The sequence below is a fragment of the Chiloscyllium plagiosum genome, chromosome 18 (assembly GCF_004010195.1).
Source record: "Chiloscyllium plagiosum isolate BGI_BamShark_2017 chromosome 18, ASM401019v2, whole genome shotgun sequence".
Lineage (NCBI taxonomy): Eukaryota > Metazoa > Chordata > Chondrichthyes > Orectolobiformes > Hemiscylliidae > Chiloscyllium > Chiloscyllium plagiosum.
In genome coordinates, this window is record NC_057727.1 from 27,154,802 (window position 1) to 27,166,961 (window position 12,160).

A 12,160-nucleotide genomic window follows, 5' to 3' on the forward strand; every position below is an offset into this window, starting at 1 on the left:
AGCCACGGGGTGGTTGGGTTGGTTGGTCCGGGTGTCCCAGAGGTGTTCTCTGAAACGCTCCGCAAGTAGCCGCCCTGTCTCCCCAATATAGAGGAGGCCACATCGGGTGCAGAGGATGCAATAGATGATGTGTGTGGAGGTGCAGGTGAATCTGTGGCGGATATGGAAGTTTCCTTTGGGGCCTTGGAGGGAGGTGAGGGGGGAGGTGTGGGCGCAAGTCTTGCACCTCCTGCGGTTGCAGGGGAAGGTGCCGGGAGTGGAGGTTGGGTTGGTGGGGGGTGTGGATCTGACGAGGGAGTCACGGAGGGAGTGGATACCAAGGATATATTTCCCTCCCCTCCCCTATCAGCATTCCATAAAGACCATTCAGGTAATCTTTGATGAGGAAGTCTAACGTAGTATGGAAACCTAAAGAGGAAACTCACTGACTGCTGCAGGAAAACACAACTATTTATAATTGCTGTGATCGCCATAATCATTTAAGTATTGCTATTGGGTATCTTTGATGAGGTCAGCCAAATGGACCTCACAGCATTTGAGTTGCCTGATTGGGGCTGTTAATCTTGTCCAGTCAGGGAGCCCTGGCTGACAGATATAAATAGTTATGTCAGATATACTGCTCACTCTAATAGTTGGCTCTGAGGGATACCTTTCTTTAACCAGAAGAATTATGGTCACATATCAAGACAAAACCTGATAATATAAAGTATCTCAAGATACACTTTAACAAGAACAGTTTCATTCAGCACAAATGATTTTCTTACAAAATACAATTAAATGAATGAATAGTTTATGTTTAAAACTGGTTATCTGGTTCAGATTAAATAATTAAACTATTATTGGTGTCCAGGTTTCAATCAGCCAAATAATTTGTAAAGCAGTACATTTATTTCTTGCTGCATTCATACCTCTGGAAAGGTTTGGGTTTTATGCAGCATTTATCTTTTTTTTAAACAAATTAAGCTCTCATTTCATTCAGTTAATCCATTCAAACCTTCATTAGATGAAGATATTTTTGATTAAATACTTTAACCACACACCTCAACAGTTTTTTATTGGTGAACACCAACTTGAGCTTGCTATTGTCTTTGTTTCCTGTCAAAAACAATTTGTCTGATTTTCCATCTTCCATTTTGAGCAGAGAATCTGGTTTACTATTCTGAGAAGTAAAGAAAATGTAGGCATGAATTTTTGACCTGCTATTGAACAATAGTGTTTATTCAATATTACATTTAGTGTTGCTGTAATGGTTGTATTATTAAAAAGGGCTCATTAAGGACAGCTGTAAACAAAGAACTCATCAGTTTTTTTTCCATTTCGAATTTGGTTCACTGGGAGAACACATGCCTCAAGATCTTTAGATTGCAAATTACATTCCCCTTCCAAGTCTTAGGTACATAATCTCAACTGACATTTTAGTCGGACTGACTGCAGGGAGAATGATGCATTGTCAGAGACGCCGTCTTTCAGGTAGCACATTAAACCAAAGTATGTTTGCATTTTCCTATAGCAGTATTTGAACAAAAATAGGGTTTACCTAGAGTGTAAACTAAAATTTATCTCTGAATCAATGCCATTAAAAACATTAACTAACCATTTATCTCAAAACCTTTTGTGGGATCTAGCTATGTGGTGTCATATCACCAACATCACAATGGTGAGTCTACTTCAAAAGTACTTAGTTGACTGTAAAGCATTTTGGGATATCTTGAATCAATGAAAAGTGCATGGAATTTCTTCTATCTTTCTGTTTTGTATATAATTCATGATAATGAATGATACAAAGAGGTAAACAAACTCTCCTTAACCATCACTGAGAGAAAATACTTCCTCCTGATTGACCTCTGACCCCCATAAAGGCTATGTACTGATGAGATCCCAGTCCGCTATAAATTCAAAATCATTAGGTCTATTTACCCCTTTGCAGATCCACCAAAATTTGCAGCTCTATTGTAGTCTTTTATTATAGTTAAACAGAGTTGATTTTATATGTTGCAATCTTGAACTAGAAGAACATGAAGAAACAGCCACCTCATATCACCCACTACACAGTTTATAAAAAACAACTGCTAAGCATTGTTATTCACAATAAACCATTAAGCAATGCAGGCAGGACAAAGTAGTCCCGATTTGAGAATTCATACTTCATAAAATGAGTACCTAATGTGCTCTAATTTACTGTACTATTGAATTTTAAAAATATTTGTTTTATTTAATTTTTAATAGTTTTTGCAAATTCAAACAAATTAATTACCTTGGATTTAATAACAAATAAATGTAGTCTGGGCTGGAGAGGCAGTTATACTTTGATGTCAAGGGATAAAAATTCATCTAACAGCTTGAACTAATGGTTGTGATGCCACCAGGAATGGATCTCTCAGGAAAACTTAATTATATGGGTGATTGTCTGATTTGGATGGCCACAGTCAGAATTTGAACTGTTTGTCACGCTGAATTTGTAGAGCATGTGGTTACGTTTTCTTTGGCCCATCTTCAAGCAGTTGAGCATTGTCCAGGTTTACCATGGCAGGCTGAAAACCTGAACATCACCAGGCAGGTCACTAACCAGATTGTGGCTGGTGATATTTACAAGCAATCAGGAGGTACACCATTGACAGATGGTGCTGTCATTAGCTTGTGTGTTATGGCAAGTGTTTTACTTGATACTGTTGGAATTCAGACAAGTTTATGGGTTTCCTTTTTGGGTCTTTTATTGAAGAGGGTGCTTTGTTAGCAATCAATTGATGGCATTTCATTGAGGAGGGTTTTTTTGTTCTGCAGACATCAGGAGAGAGAAAAATTGTAACCTTCAACCGATGCTCTTCTTAAAGTTTCCAACTTGAAAACCTACAAACTAATGCTGCTAAGATGGCAAACAAACACTAGCAACAGGCTTCACATCCAAGAATAAAAAAAATTGAAAAATAGATTTCAAGACATTCCATAGTGTTCCTAAGAGTTAGGTAAAATTAGGAAATTGAAAAAAATGTTTTTGAACATCTTGAACAATAGATTAAAGATCATAAAATAGACAGTATTTACATGGGCAGGAGAGGGATATTTAAAGCATTGAAATGACTCTATTTTTGGAATTCTGATGCATGGGTGATGAAATAAACCATGCAATGCAAAATGCTAGCTTATATGTTGCAAAAATTGGTTTATATGTTCCAGATTGTTTCAATAAGCATTCTCCGCGTTTTATATAACTGCTAGAACTCCCCCCCAAAAAAACACATTAGTTCCTCATGTTTGCAGCAAGAATAACCACTTATAAATACAATCTAACCTAAATACTAACCTTCAAAACAAAAAAATGCTCAGCAGATTAGTCAGTATCTTTAAGGAGAAGTAGATAAATTAGTCATTCAGCTACCAATCCTTGATAAGGCTCATGCGAACTGGGGGTTTCGTGGCGCAGCAATAGAATCCCAACCCTGGACCAGGAGGCTTGGGTTAAAATCTCACCTGCTCTAAATGTATGTATTGACATCTCTGAACAGGTTGATTAGAAAAATGAGTTAATTTTAAAAAGTCTATTCATCCCCTTCCGGCTCTGCCTGCTTCTCCCTCACTTTTGATGGGTTGCATTGACCATAATGGGTTTTGCATGTAAATACTTATTTGGCTTCATGGGTGATTTACTGGTGGTGGTTAGTAGTTAGAAAATAAAAAAAAAAGCAGACCAATAGGGATCTTGTGGGGCAGTGGTAGCAGCCCTACCTCTGAGCCAGGAGGCCTGGTTTCAAGTCCAACCTGCTCCAGTGGTGAGTCTGAACAGGTATAATGTATAAAGCAGACCCTAAAGGCTCTTGTGGCACAGTGGCAATGGCCATACCTCTGGACCAGAAGGACCAGATTCAAGTCCCATTTGCTCCAAGAAATATCTAATTGACTACACTGATGAATTACTGGAGGTGGTTAGTAATTAATAACAAAACAAAACAAAACCCTGCTGATTTAGTGATAGGAAAAAATCCATTTGGTTGTTTGTCATAGCACTTATACATATATTTAAAAAATGGTAGTATATTTATAGGGTTTTGTGGCAGAGTGTTAGTGCCTCTGCTTCTAAACCAGGAGACCCAATATCTGTTCCAGAGTTGTGTAATAACATTTTGGAACACATTGATGGGAAAGTACATGAAAAGTATGTTTATTATCAATAGATGCTGGCTTAAATTGAACTTTTAAACAGTCAAAAGCCATGAGAGGAGGAATAGAGAAAAATGTCACCATTGTGTGGGTTCTTAGTTTGCATTAAAGAAAATTCATTGAAAATTTTAATTCTAGTGTCTAATTCAAATTAAGTATACTGTATACAGACTTTGAAACCAAAATAAATCATAAAAATGTGCTATGTTCTATAAAAATGCCTTATAAATCATTGCAATAAGTATTAAAAGAAGCCATGCATAATATAGTTACATTTTCATAGAATCATCCTACCTTATACTTCCACTTCACTTCAGCTTTGCTTTTGTTCTGCTCTTGTATTCCAAATTTTACTACATCATTTTGATTGTTTATACTTTCTCTGCCAGCCACACTTAACATATTCTTTGAAGCCTATGGAAAAAGAAACATATTTTAACATAGCAAAAAATGCTAAAAAATGTATGGAAAGAAGTGGAGTATTAACTGAACAATGACAACAATGCTTAAAATACACAGGGAGGTAAGGAAATCCACTGGAAATTTACAAGGAAAATCCACTTACAGGAGCACACAGAGAAAAATCATTCCGTTAAATAGAATGGAAGGAAATGTTGTGAAGCTGCTCCTGCAATCACAGATCCAATCAGCGCTGGGGACCCAGGTTCGATTCCAGCCATGAGCCACTGTCTGTGTGGAGTTTGCACAATCTCCCAGTGTCTGAGTGGGTTTCCTCCGGGTGCTCCAGTTTCCTCCCACAATTCAAAGATGAGCAGGTCAGGTGAATTGGCCATGCTAAATTGCCCATGGTGTTAGGTGCAGTAGTCAGGGGTGAATGTAGGGAACTGGGTCTGGTGTGGACTTGGTAGGCCAAATGACCTGTCTCCACACTGTAAGGAATCTAATCAATCCCACTCATGCTTTCTCCTGATAGGAAAGGTATTAGCTGTGATCTTACCAGTATATGGAAGATGTGTTTAGGGTATTAGAAGTCCGTTTGTATGTAGAAATATACATCAATTATTTTGGAAAGAAAAATTGTTGATAATTTATGCTCATTGCCTTACCATTTAAGTACTGTGGCATCTCAGAAATTAACACCTTCCTCTAATGACATTGTATTAAGCAGTGGGATTATGTAAACAGAGATTGTGGATATCTGAGCATAATAGGTACAGTTAGTAAGTTTGCAGATGACATCAAAATTGGAGGTGTAGTGGACAGCGAAGAAGGTTACCTCAGATTACAACAGGATCTTGACCAGATGGGCCAATGGGCTGAGAAATGGCAGATGGAGTTTAATTTAGATAAATGCAAGGTGCTGCATTTTGGGAAAGCAAATCTTTGCAGGACTTATACACTTAATGGTAAGGTCCTAGGGAGTGTTGCTGAACAAAGAAACCTTGGAGTGCAGGTTCATAGCACCTTGACAGTGGAGTCGCAGGTAGATAGGATAGTGAAGAAGGCGTTTAGTGTGCTTTCCTTTATTGGTCAGAGCACTGACTATAGGAGTTGGGATGTCATGTTGAGGCTGTACAGGACATTGGTTAGGCCACTTTTGGAATATTGTGTGCAATCCTGGTCTCCTTCCTATCGGAAAGATGCTGTGAAACTTGAAAGGGTTCAGAAAAGATTTACAAGGATGTTGCCAGGGTTGGAGAATTTGAGCGAAAGGGAGAGGCTGAATAGGCTGGGGCTGAGGCTGAGGAATGACCTTATAGGGGTTTATAAATTCATGAGCGGCATGGATAGGGTGAATATACAATGTCTTTTCCCTTGCATGGGAGAGTCCAGAACTAGAGGGCATAGGTTTAGAGTGAGAGAGGAAAGATATAAAAGAGACCTAAGGGGCAACATTTTCATGCAGAGGAAGTGGTGGAGGCTGAGGTGACTGACTTCCAACAGCCACAAATCATCTTCAGCTGCTGTATTAATGACCGTCCCTCCATCATGAGATACATGAGAACACCACCACTTGCAGGTTCTCCTCCAAACCACTCTCCTAACTTGGAAATAAATCATCGAGGAAGATGGTTGGGTCAAAAACAGAACCCTGAGGAGCTCCTGCAGTGATGTCCTGTAGCTGAGATGATTGACTTCCAACAGCTACAACCATCGTTCTTCATCTTGGGTATGACTCCAGCCAGCAGAGAGATTTCCTCTGATTCCCATTGTCTCTACTTTTTCCCTGGGCTTAATGCCACACTCAGTCAAATACAGCCTTGAAGTCAAGAGTAGTCAGTCTCATATTAGTTCTGGCCTCTGTTTGAACCAACACTGTAATTAAGTCAGGAGCTAAGTGGCCTGATAGAACCCAGCCAGAGTTCAGAGAGCTAGCTATTCCTAATATCAAGTTGTTATCAAGAGTGGACTGATGGAGAGGTAAATGACCAGGTTTGATTTGTCCTGCATTTAGTGTAAGGGCATACCTGTGCAATTTTCAACACTGTCAGGTAACTTGTGAGTGATATAACTGTTCTGGAACAGCTTGGCTATGGATGTAGCAAGTCTTTGCTTGTATTGTCGAAATGTTGCCATGGGCCACAGCTTTTGTAGTATCCATTGCCTTCAGCTATCGCTTGATATCACATGGAGTGAATTGAATTGGCTGAAGACAGTCATCTGTAATGCTGAAGACCATTGGAAGAACCAGATATGGATCATCCACTCTGCATGTATGGCTGTAAGAGTGTTACAAATGGTCCAGCCTTATCTTTTGAATAAACTGAGACAAGGAGTTTTGGATAGTGGGGTTTCTCTACCCACCAACAGAAGGCCGAATGGGAAATACAACTTTATCAATGCTGTCTTCCCTGCAGTCACTTAATTTTTGATGAGTATTAAAGAATAGAATTTACAGGAGACAGCTTTTGGCTTGGGAGGACATTTCAGCTCAGCAAGCTGACAGCCATCTCAATGAGTGATAGCTCCAAAGTCCCAACGGTGCTACCGGGAGTGAGGCTCTTGCTAGAACAACAAGCAGCTATAAGTCAAGGGCCAAGGTTGATGGAGATAGGGTATGCGGGTGGAGGTGGGGTTGCAAGACTAGGCAGGGAGTCTGCCTAATCTATAAAGGGGTGAGTGATTGGAGAGTGTGCCCCCTGTCTTCAACCTCAGCATGATGACCTGCTGGATTCTCCATTTGAGTCCCCAGTCTCCTCCCACCAGCCCAAAAATAGTGACCAGGCAGGTAAGGGCATCAAACAGGGTGAGAGTACGAGGGCCAACTCAGGCCTTATCTCATACTTCCCTTAAATTTGCAGAAAGATTGGGGCAGGTGAGAGGGCCCTTTGGGAAGGCCATCGAGGAACATTTATGGGTTCCTTGCCCAGTGCCACAATCCATTCTGCCTACAGAAGACAGTAAAATTCAGACCCTGAAAAACCTTATTGCTTCATGATCCAAATAAATAAGAACCAGTTTAATGGTATTTGCAGACAGTTACTATTTACTGTGCATCAGGATAATAGAGCACTAAAAGCAAATTCTAGCAGTTTCTATTACTTTTTCAGATCTCCAAGAAAACTGAGCAGATCACACAGCATCTGTGGAAAGCAAAAAAAAACACTTTTCATATATATTGCCTGACCCGCTGAACATTTCCAGCTCTTTCTATTGACAATACAGAAGATCTGCTTTTGCACAAGGGAACTGAATATATTTCAATGGTTACATATTCTATCGAATTTGCATTACTCTATTTACAAAGAGCCAAGTGATAGACAGATGAATTAACTTTTACAATACAGGAAATAAAACTCACCTTTCCCCCTTTCTTTGGCACTTCAGTTTTAATTAAAGCCTCCTTTGTATGTGCCTCAAGAATGTCAAGATTTGGAACTAATACTGTACTTTCTTTTTCTTTCTTCCCTTTCTTCTTTCCTCCTTCTTTGGCCCGTGAAACTTTCTTTTTTTCTGACTTTTCAATAGCTGCTGCTCCTGTGTGTGCTGGCAGTTTGGCAGGTACAGCTGGACTTTTGGCTGTACTGATAATATCACTCACCTCACTGTCATTTGCTTTAAGTGCATTCTGTAAGAAAATAAACATTTGAAAATGTAATCCAGTCTGTAATTCACTGACAGTAATACTGACAACGAGCTGATTAACAATTATTCTGCTCCATAACTTGCCCAGCATGAGTTATTATTGAATATCTGACAGCAAATACAAACTTAATGCCCTATATCTGGCATAAATTCCTATCATCAATAAACTATTTCCTTAAAATATTGTATAATGTCCATTTATGCTATATGCTTTTATACATTTTAAATTTATTTTAATACTCTATCAAGTATGGATAAAAGAGTCAAAATGTGAAAATTTGCTTTTGCATGACCTTAATTTGAGGACAAGAATTTCAAATACCTTCTATTCAAAATATTTAAGTATTAATGGAAAAAAGATATATTTTGTTGAAGTTTTTCCTCTTAAGACAATTGAATCTTTGGACCTTCAGTCAGGCTTAAAATGTAGCACGCTTGTGAGTACAGGAAGCTAATTATTAATATACAAAACCCTGGCTTTTACAGACTGAAAAAACATGTATACACATTGAGTCTGCTTGAGCTCAACGAAACAAAACAAACAAAAACTTTTCACATATATTGCCTGATCTGCTGAACATTTCCAGCTCTTTCTGTTAAGAATACAGAACATCTGCTTTTGCACAAAGGAACTGAATATTTGCTAGTTCATTTCTCAGGGCAATACCCTGACCAATCAGAGTCAACCAGCCTGGTTTAAAAAATTGAACAAAGCCTGGCAGTTAACAGTCAATCATTATTAGGTGGTTCATTCTTCATGGCAAAACCTCAATTAATCAGAGTTCATTTACCAATCAATCAGCACTCTCTTCTCATACAGTATAAATGTTGGTTTCCTCTTAAATTGGTATTTCTTGCATATTGTCCTGATAAGTGCAAGACAAAATGCATTCTTTTTCAGCAGTACTCAGGTTCTGAACTAACAAAAAGATATTTATCTGTATTTAACTGCTAAATTTATTTCTATAACTTCTATTAAATTTTTAGTCCGACTAAAATGAGTACTATGTATTAAAAATACTCATTCATAATCAAAGTGTTCAGATATCATACATACAACCAAAGGGGGCTCTTGAGTTGCAGTGGTAATGTTCCTATTTTTGAGCCAGGAGACTTAGGTTCAAGTCCCACTTGTTCCAGGGGTGTGGCGTCTCTGAACACATTGATTAAAAATACCTACATATAACTTGTAGTGTTCCATATAAAGCTGCAGTACCTTATAGAAAACATTAGTGTTTTCACATTATTTGTTGGAATGGCATTTATGTTTCTACCATGCAAAAATATAGAGTCTGAAAACACAGCAATATTACACAACAATTGTTAGAATATTTACTGAGACTCCACCTACTTTTCTTTTGCCAACAGAAATATCTCATCCCTGTACAGTGTATCCCTGTAAAGGTCTAGCAGTGCAAAGACGTCTAGATGTTTCAGTGATGCTGCAGAAAACATCCTCAGGAACTGATGAGTCTGAATCTTCCAGGTAATAATGTATAAAAAGAACGACATCACTGATGATCTACAATGAGGGATGCTTAATCAAATTTTCTTCTTTTTCTCCTTTTTTAAATATTCACATTTTTAACAACTTGTGCCAGTTATGAACTACATCTGGCAAAACATTAACTGTTTACTCTTAAAATATTATAAGTTTCTATGAAATACTGCAGCTTTAACTCTCAGAAGAGTACTTTATGGATATAACTTAAAATTCATTTGACTTTGCTGGGAGAAAATATGCTTTTGTGAATTCCATTCATTTTTATTAAACAATCTCACAACAAAATATTTACTTTATTAAAGTAGGAATCTTTTTAAATCTACGTTTACTGAGCAAAGAAAAATCTTAGTATAAAATGCAACTAAAAAACATTCATTAGTATCTTTAGTCTTTAATGCGTACAAGAAATAAAATATTGGAGCCAGATTACAGAAAGGAACTTACCTCTGCTATTCGTATTTCTTTGGCAAATTCTTTAATAAGTTGTGCTGTTTTAATAGCTTCTGGAATCTCATCTTCATGATCAGCTATAACCTTAAATAAAAATATTATGAAATAGGTCAATAATTGATAAATATTAACTGCAGGTAATGGGGACTTTGACAATAATCATGCTGACCATGAAGCGTCATCATTCACTAATGATGTCATAACCTTTGAAATGTCTGAATCCAAATGATTGAGAACGTGCAAAGTTATTTTGTGCTTTTGTGGTTTGTGTCAGAAAGTAATTTCCAAAGTGACCTTTATGGAAAAAAATGAACGTGGACTTGAAAGAGAAAATTTGAAGATCTGAACTGTTCATTTTACTGCATAAAGTCATAACATGTTTGGAACCATTTTTAGGATCAGAATTTCTGGTGTGCAGACAGTGCCAAGATACTGAACTTAATTTTTAGGCTTTATCTAAACAGTTCATGTGATTTTCTGGCTCTTGCTATGCTTCATAGGTCGTTTGCTCTTCGATGGTTTGAATCTTCGGCTAAAAGTAGGGACTTAGGTAAGTCCCAATTGTAAGGTCAGCAGAAGACGGCTAGATGGTCAATTCCGATGGTTTCTCAAGGGTACAGGATCACCTCCTTGCTCAACATTAAAAAGTTATAAATTTAGCTTAACTTCTTGGAGACAGCAAGCCACATACATACCTGTTCTCCTGGGGCACTATAATTTCCGAGGCAATCTAAAAACATGCAGCATATTCCCAAGAAGTATGGGAGAAAGGGCTTAACAACTATTCTATTTTGCTCCCCAAGTGCCTTAAATCCATCCAGACCATACTAGTAGAGAGTACAAATTTACAAAGTTGGTCAGTTTAGTCTGCATTCTACTATTACAATACTTCCCCAAAATTACTATAAGACAGCACAACAGTCTTTACCTGCTTCTTGGTCCATGCCCTGAAAGCACCATTTAGGGCTTTTGCTCCTAGTACCAGATAGGTTGGAGGCTGCTTCCCAGATTTGTGCAAACCTATTGGAAATCAAAAAAGGAAAAATGTAATACTAAAATCAAATCTAAATGAGTTGGATAAATGTACTAAGTTGGGTAAAGATGTTTGACTTAATTCACATTACCTTTGAATGTCTCAAGCAGATATTTGCCAACATACCAACATATGACTTCAAAATTTGAAAATTTGATAAGACTACTAATTTTCAATCGCTTTTCCACTTCATAGGCTCTGTAAAATACAAAATTATACTTTGATATATGATCAATATGATCCAGGTGGCCCAATATTTTGGGTTAATCACAACTGTGAGGTCAGTGCTCAATTAGGTAGAAATTTCTGGAGTACAACATGAATCCAGTTACATACAGAAATATGGGCACTGCTGTCTGATTATCTTCCAAAATGTTGCATTAGAACCCTGCCAAGAAATTTGGCATTGAAGTCCACGTATGAGCAGCAAGTTCTTGTACCTATCCACCAGTTACTCTTTAAACACACAAGTTAGGTTTGGTGCTTTAAGATATAGTGAGCTAAGAGCAGCAAGGAGGGGACATGAAAGGTCCTTAGTTGGTAGGATTAGGGAAAACCCTAAGGCTTTCTGTAGGTATGTCAGGAATAAAAGAATGACTAGGGTAGGAATAGGTCCAGTCAAGGATGGTAGTGGGAAGTTGCGTGTGGAGGCTGAAGAGATTGGGGAGACACTGAATGAATACTTTTCATCAGTATTCAATCAGGAACAGGACATAGTTGTCAATGTGAATACTGAGTCAGAATTAAGTAGAATGGATGGCTTTGAGGTATGTAGAGAAGAGGTGTTGGAAATTCTGGAAAGGGTGAAAATAGATAAGTCCCCTGGGCCTGATAGCATTTATCCTAGGATTCTCTGGGAAGCAAGGAGGAGATTGCAGAGCCATTGGCCTTAATTTTTATGTCCTCGTTGTCTACAGGAGTAGTGCCAGAAGATTGGAAGCAAGCAAATGTGGTTCTCTTCTTCACGAAGG

The 12,160-nt window shown here is 38.1% G+C and overlaps 1 protein-coding gene across 3 annotated transcripts in view; it reads right to left on the reverse strand.

Annotated features, from left to right (window-relative positions):
- The window catches only part of phf2 (PHD finger protein 2), a 149,284-nt gene that overhangs the window by 43,579 nt on the left and 93,545 nt on the right, over positions 1-12,160 (reverse strand). For all 3 annotated transcript variants that reach the window (XM_043708015.1, XM_043708017.1, XM_043708018.1), the window contains exons 9-14: positions 11,281-11,387; positions 11,085-11,176; positions 10,151-10,240; positions 7,919-8,185; positions 4,450-4,569; positions 1,041-1,159 (exon numbers count right to left, since the gene is read on the reverse strand). In XM_043708015.1, coding sequence (XP_043563950.1) covers positions 1,041-1,159; positions 4,450-4,569; positions 7,919-8,185; positions 10,151-10,240; positions 11,085-11,176; positions 11,281-11,387 — 795 coding nt within the window. The remainder of the gene's footprint in view (positions 1-1,040; positions 1,160-4,449; positions 4,570-7,918; positions 8,186-10,150; positions 10,241-11,084; positions 11,177-11,280; positions 11,388-12,160) is intronic.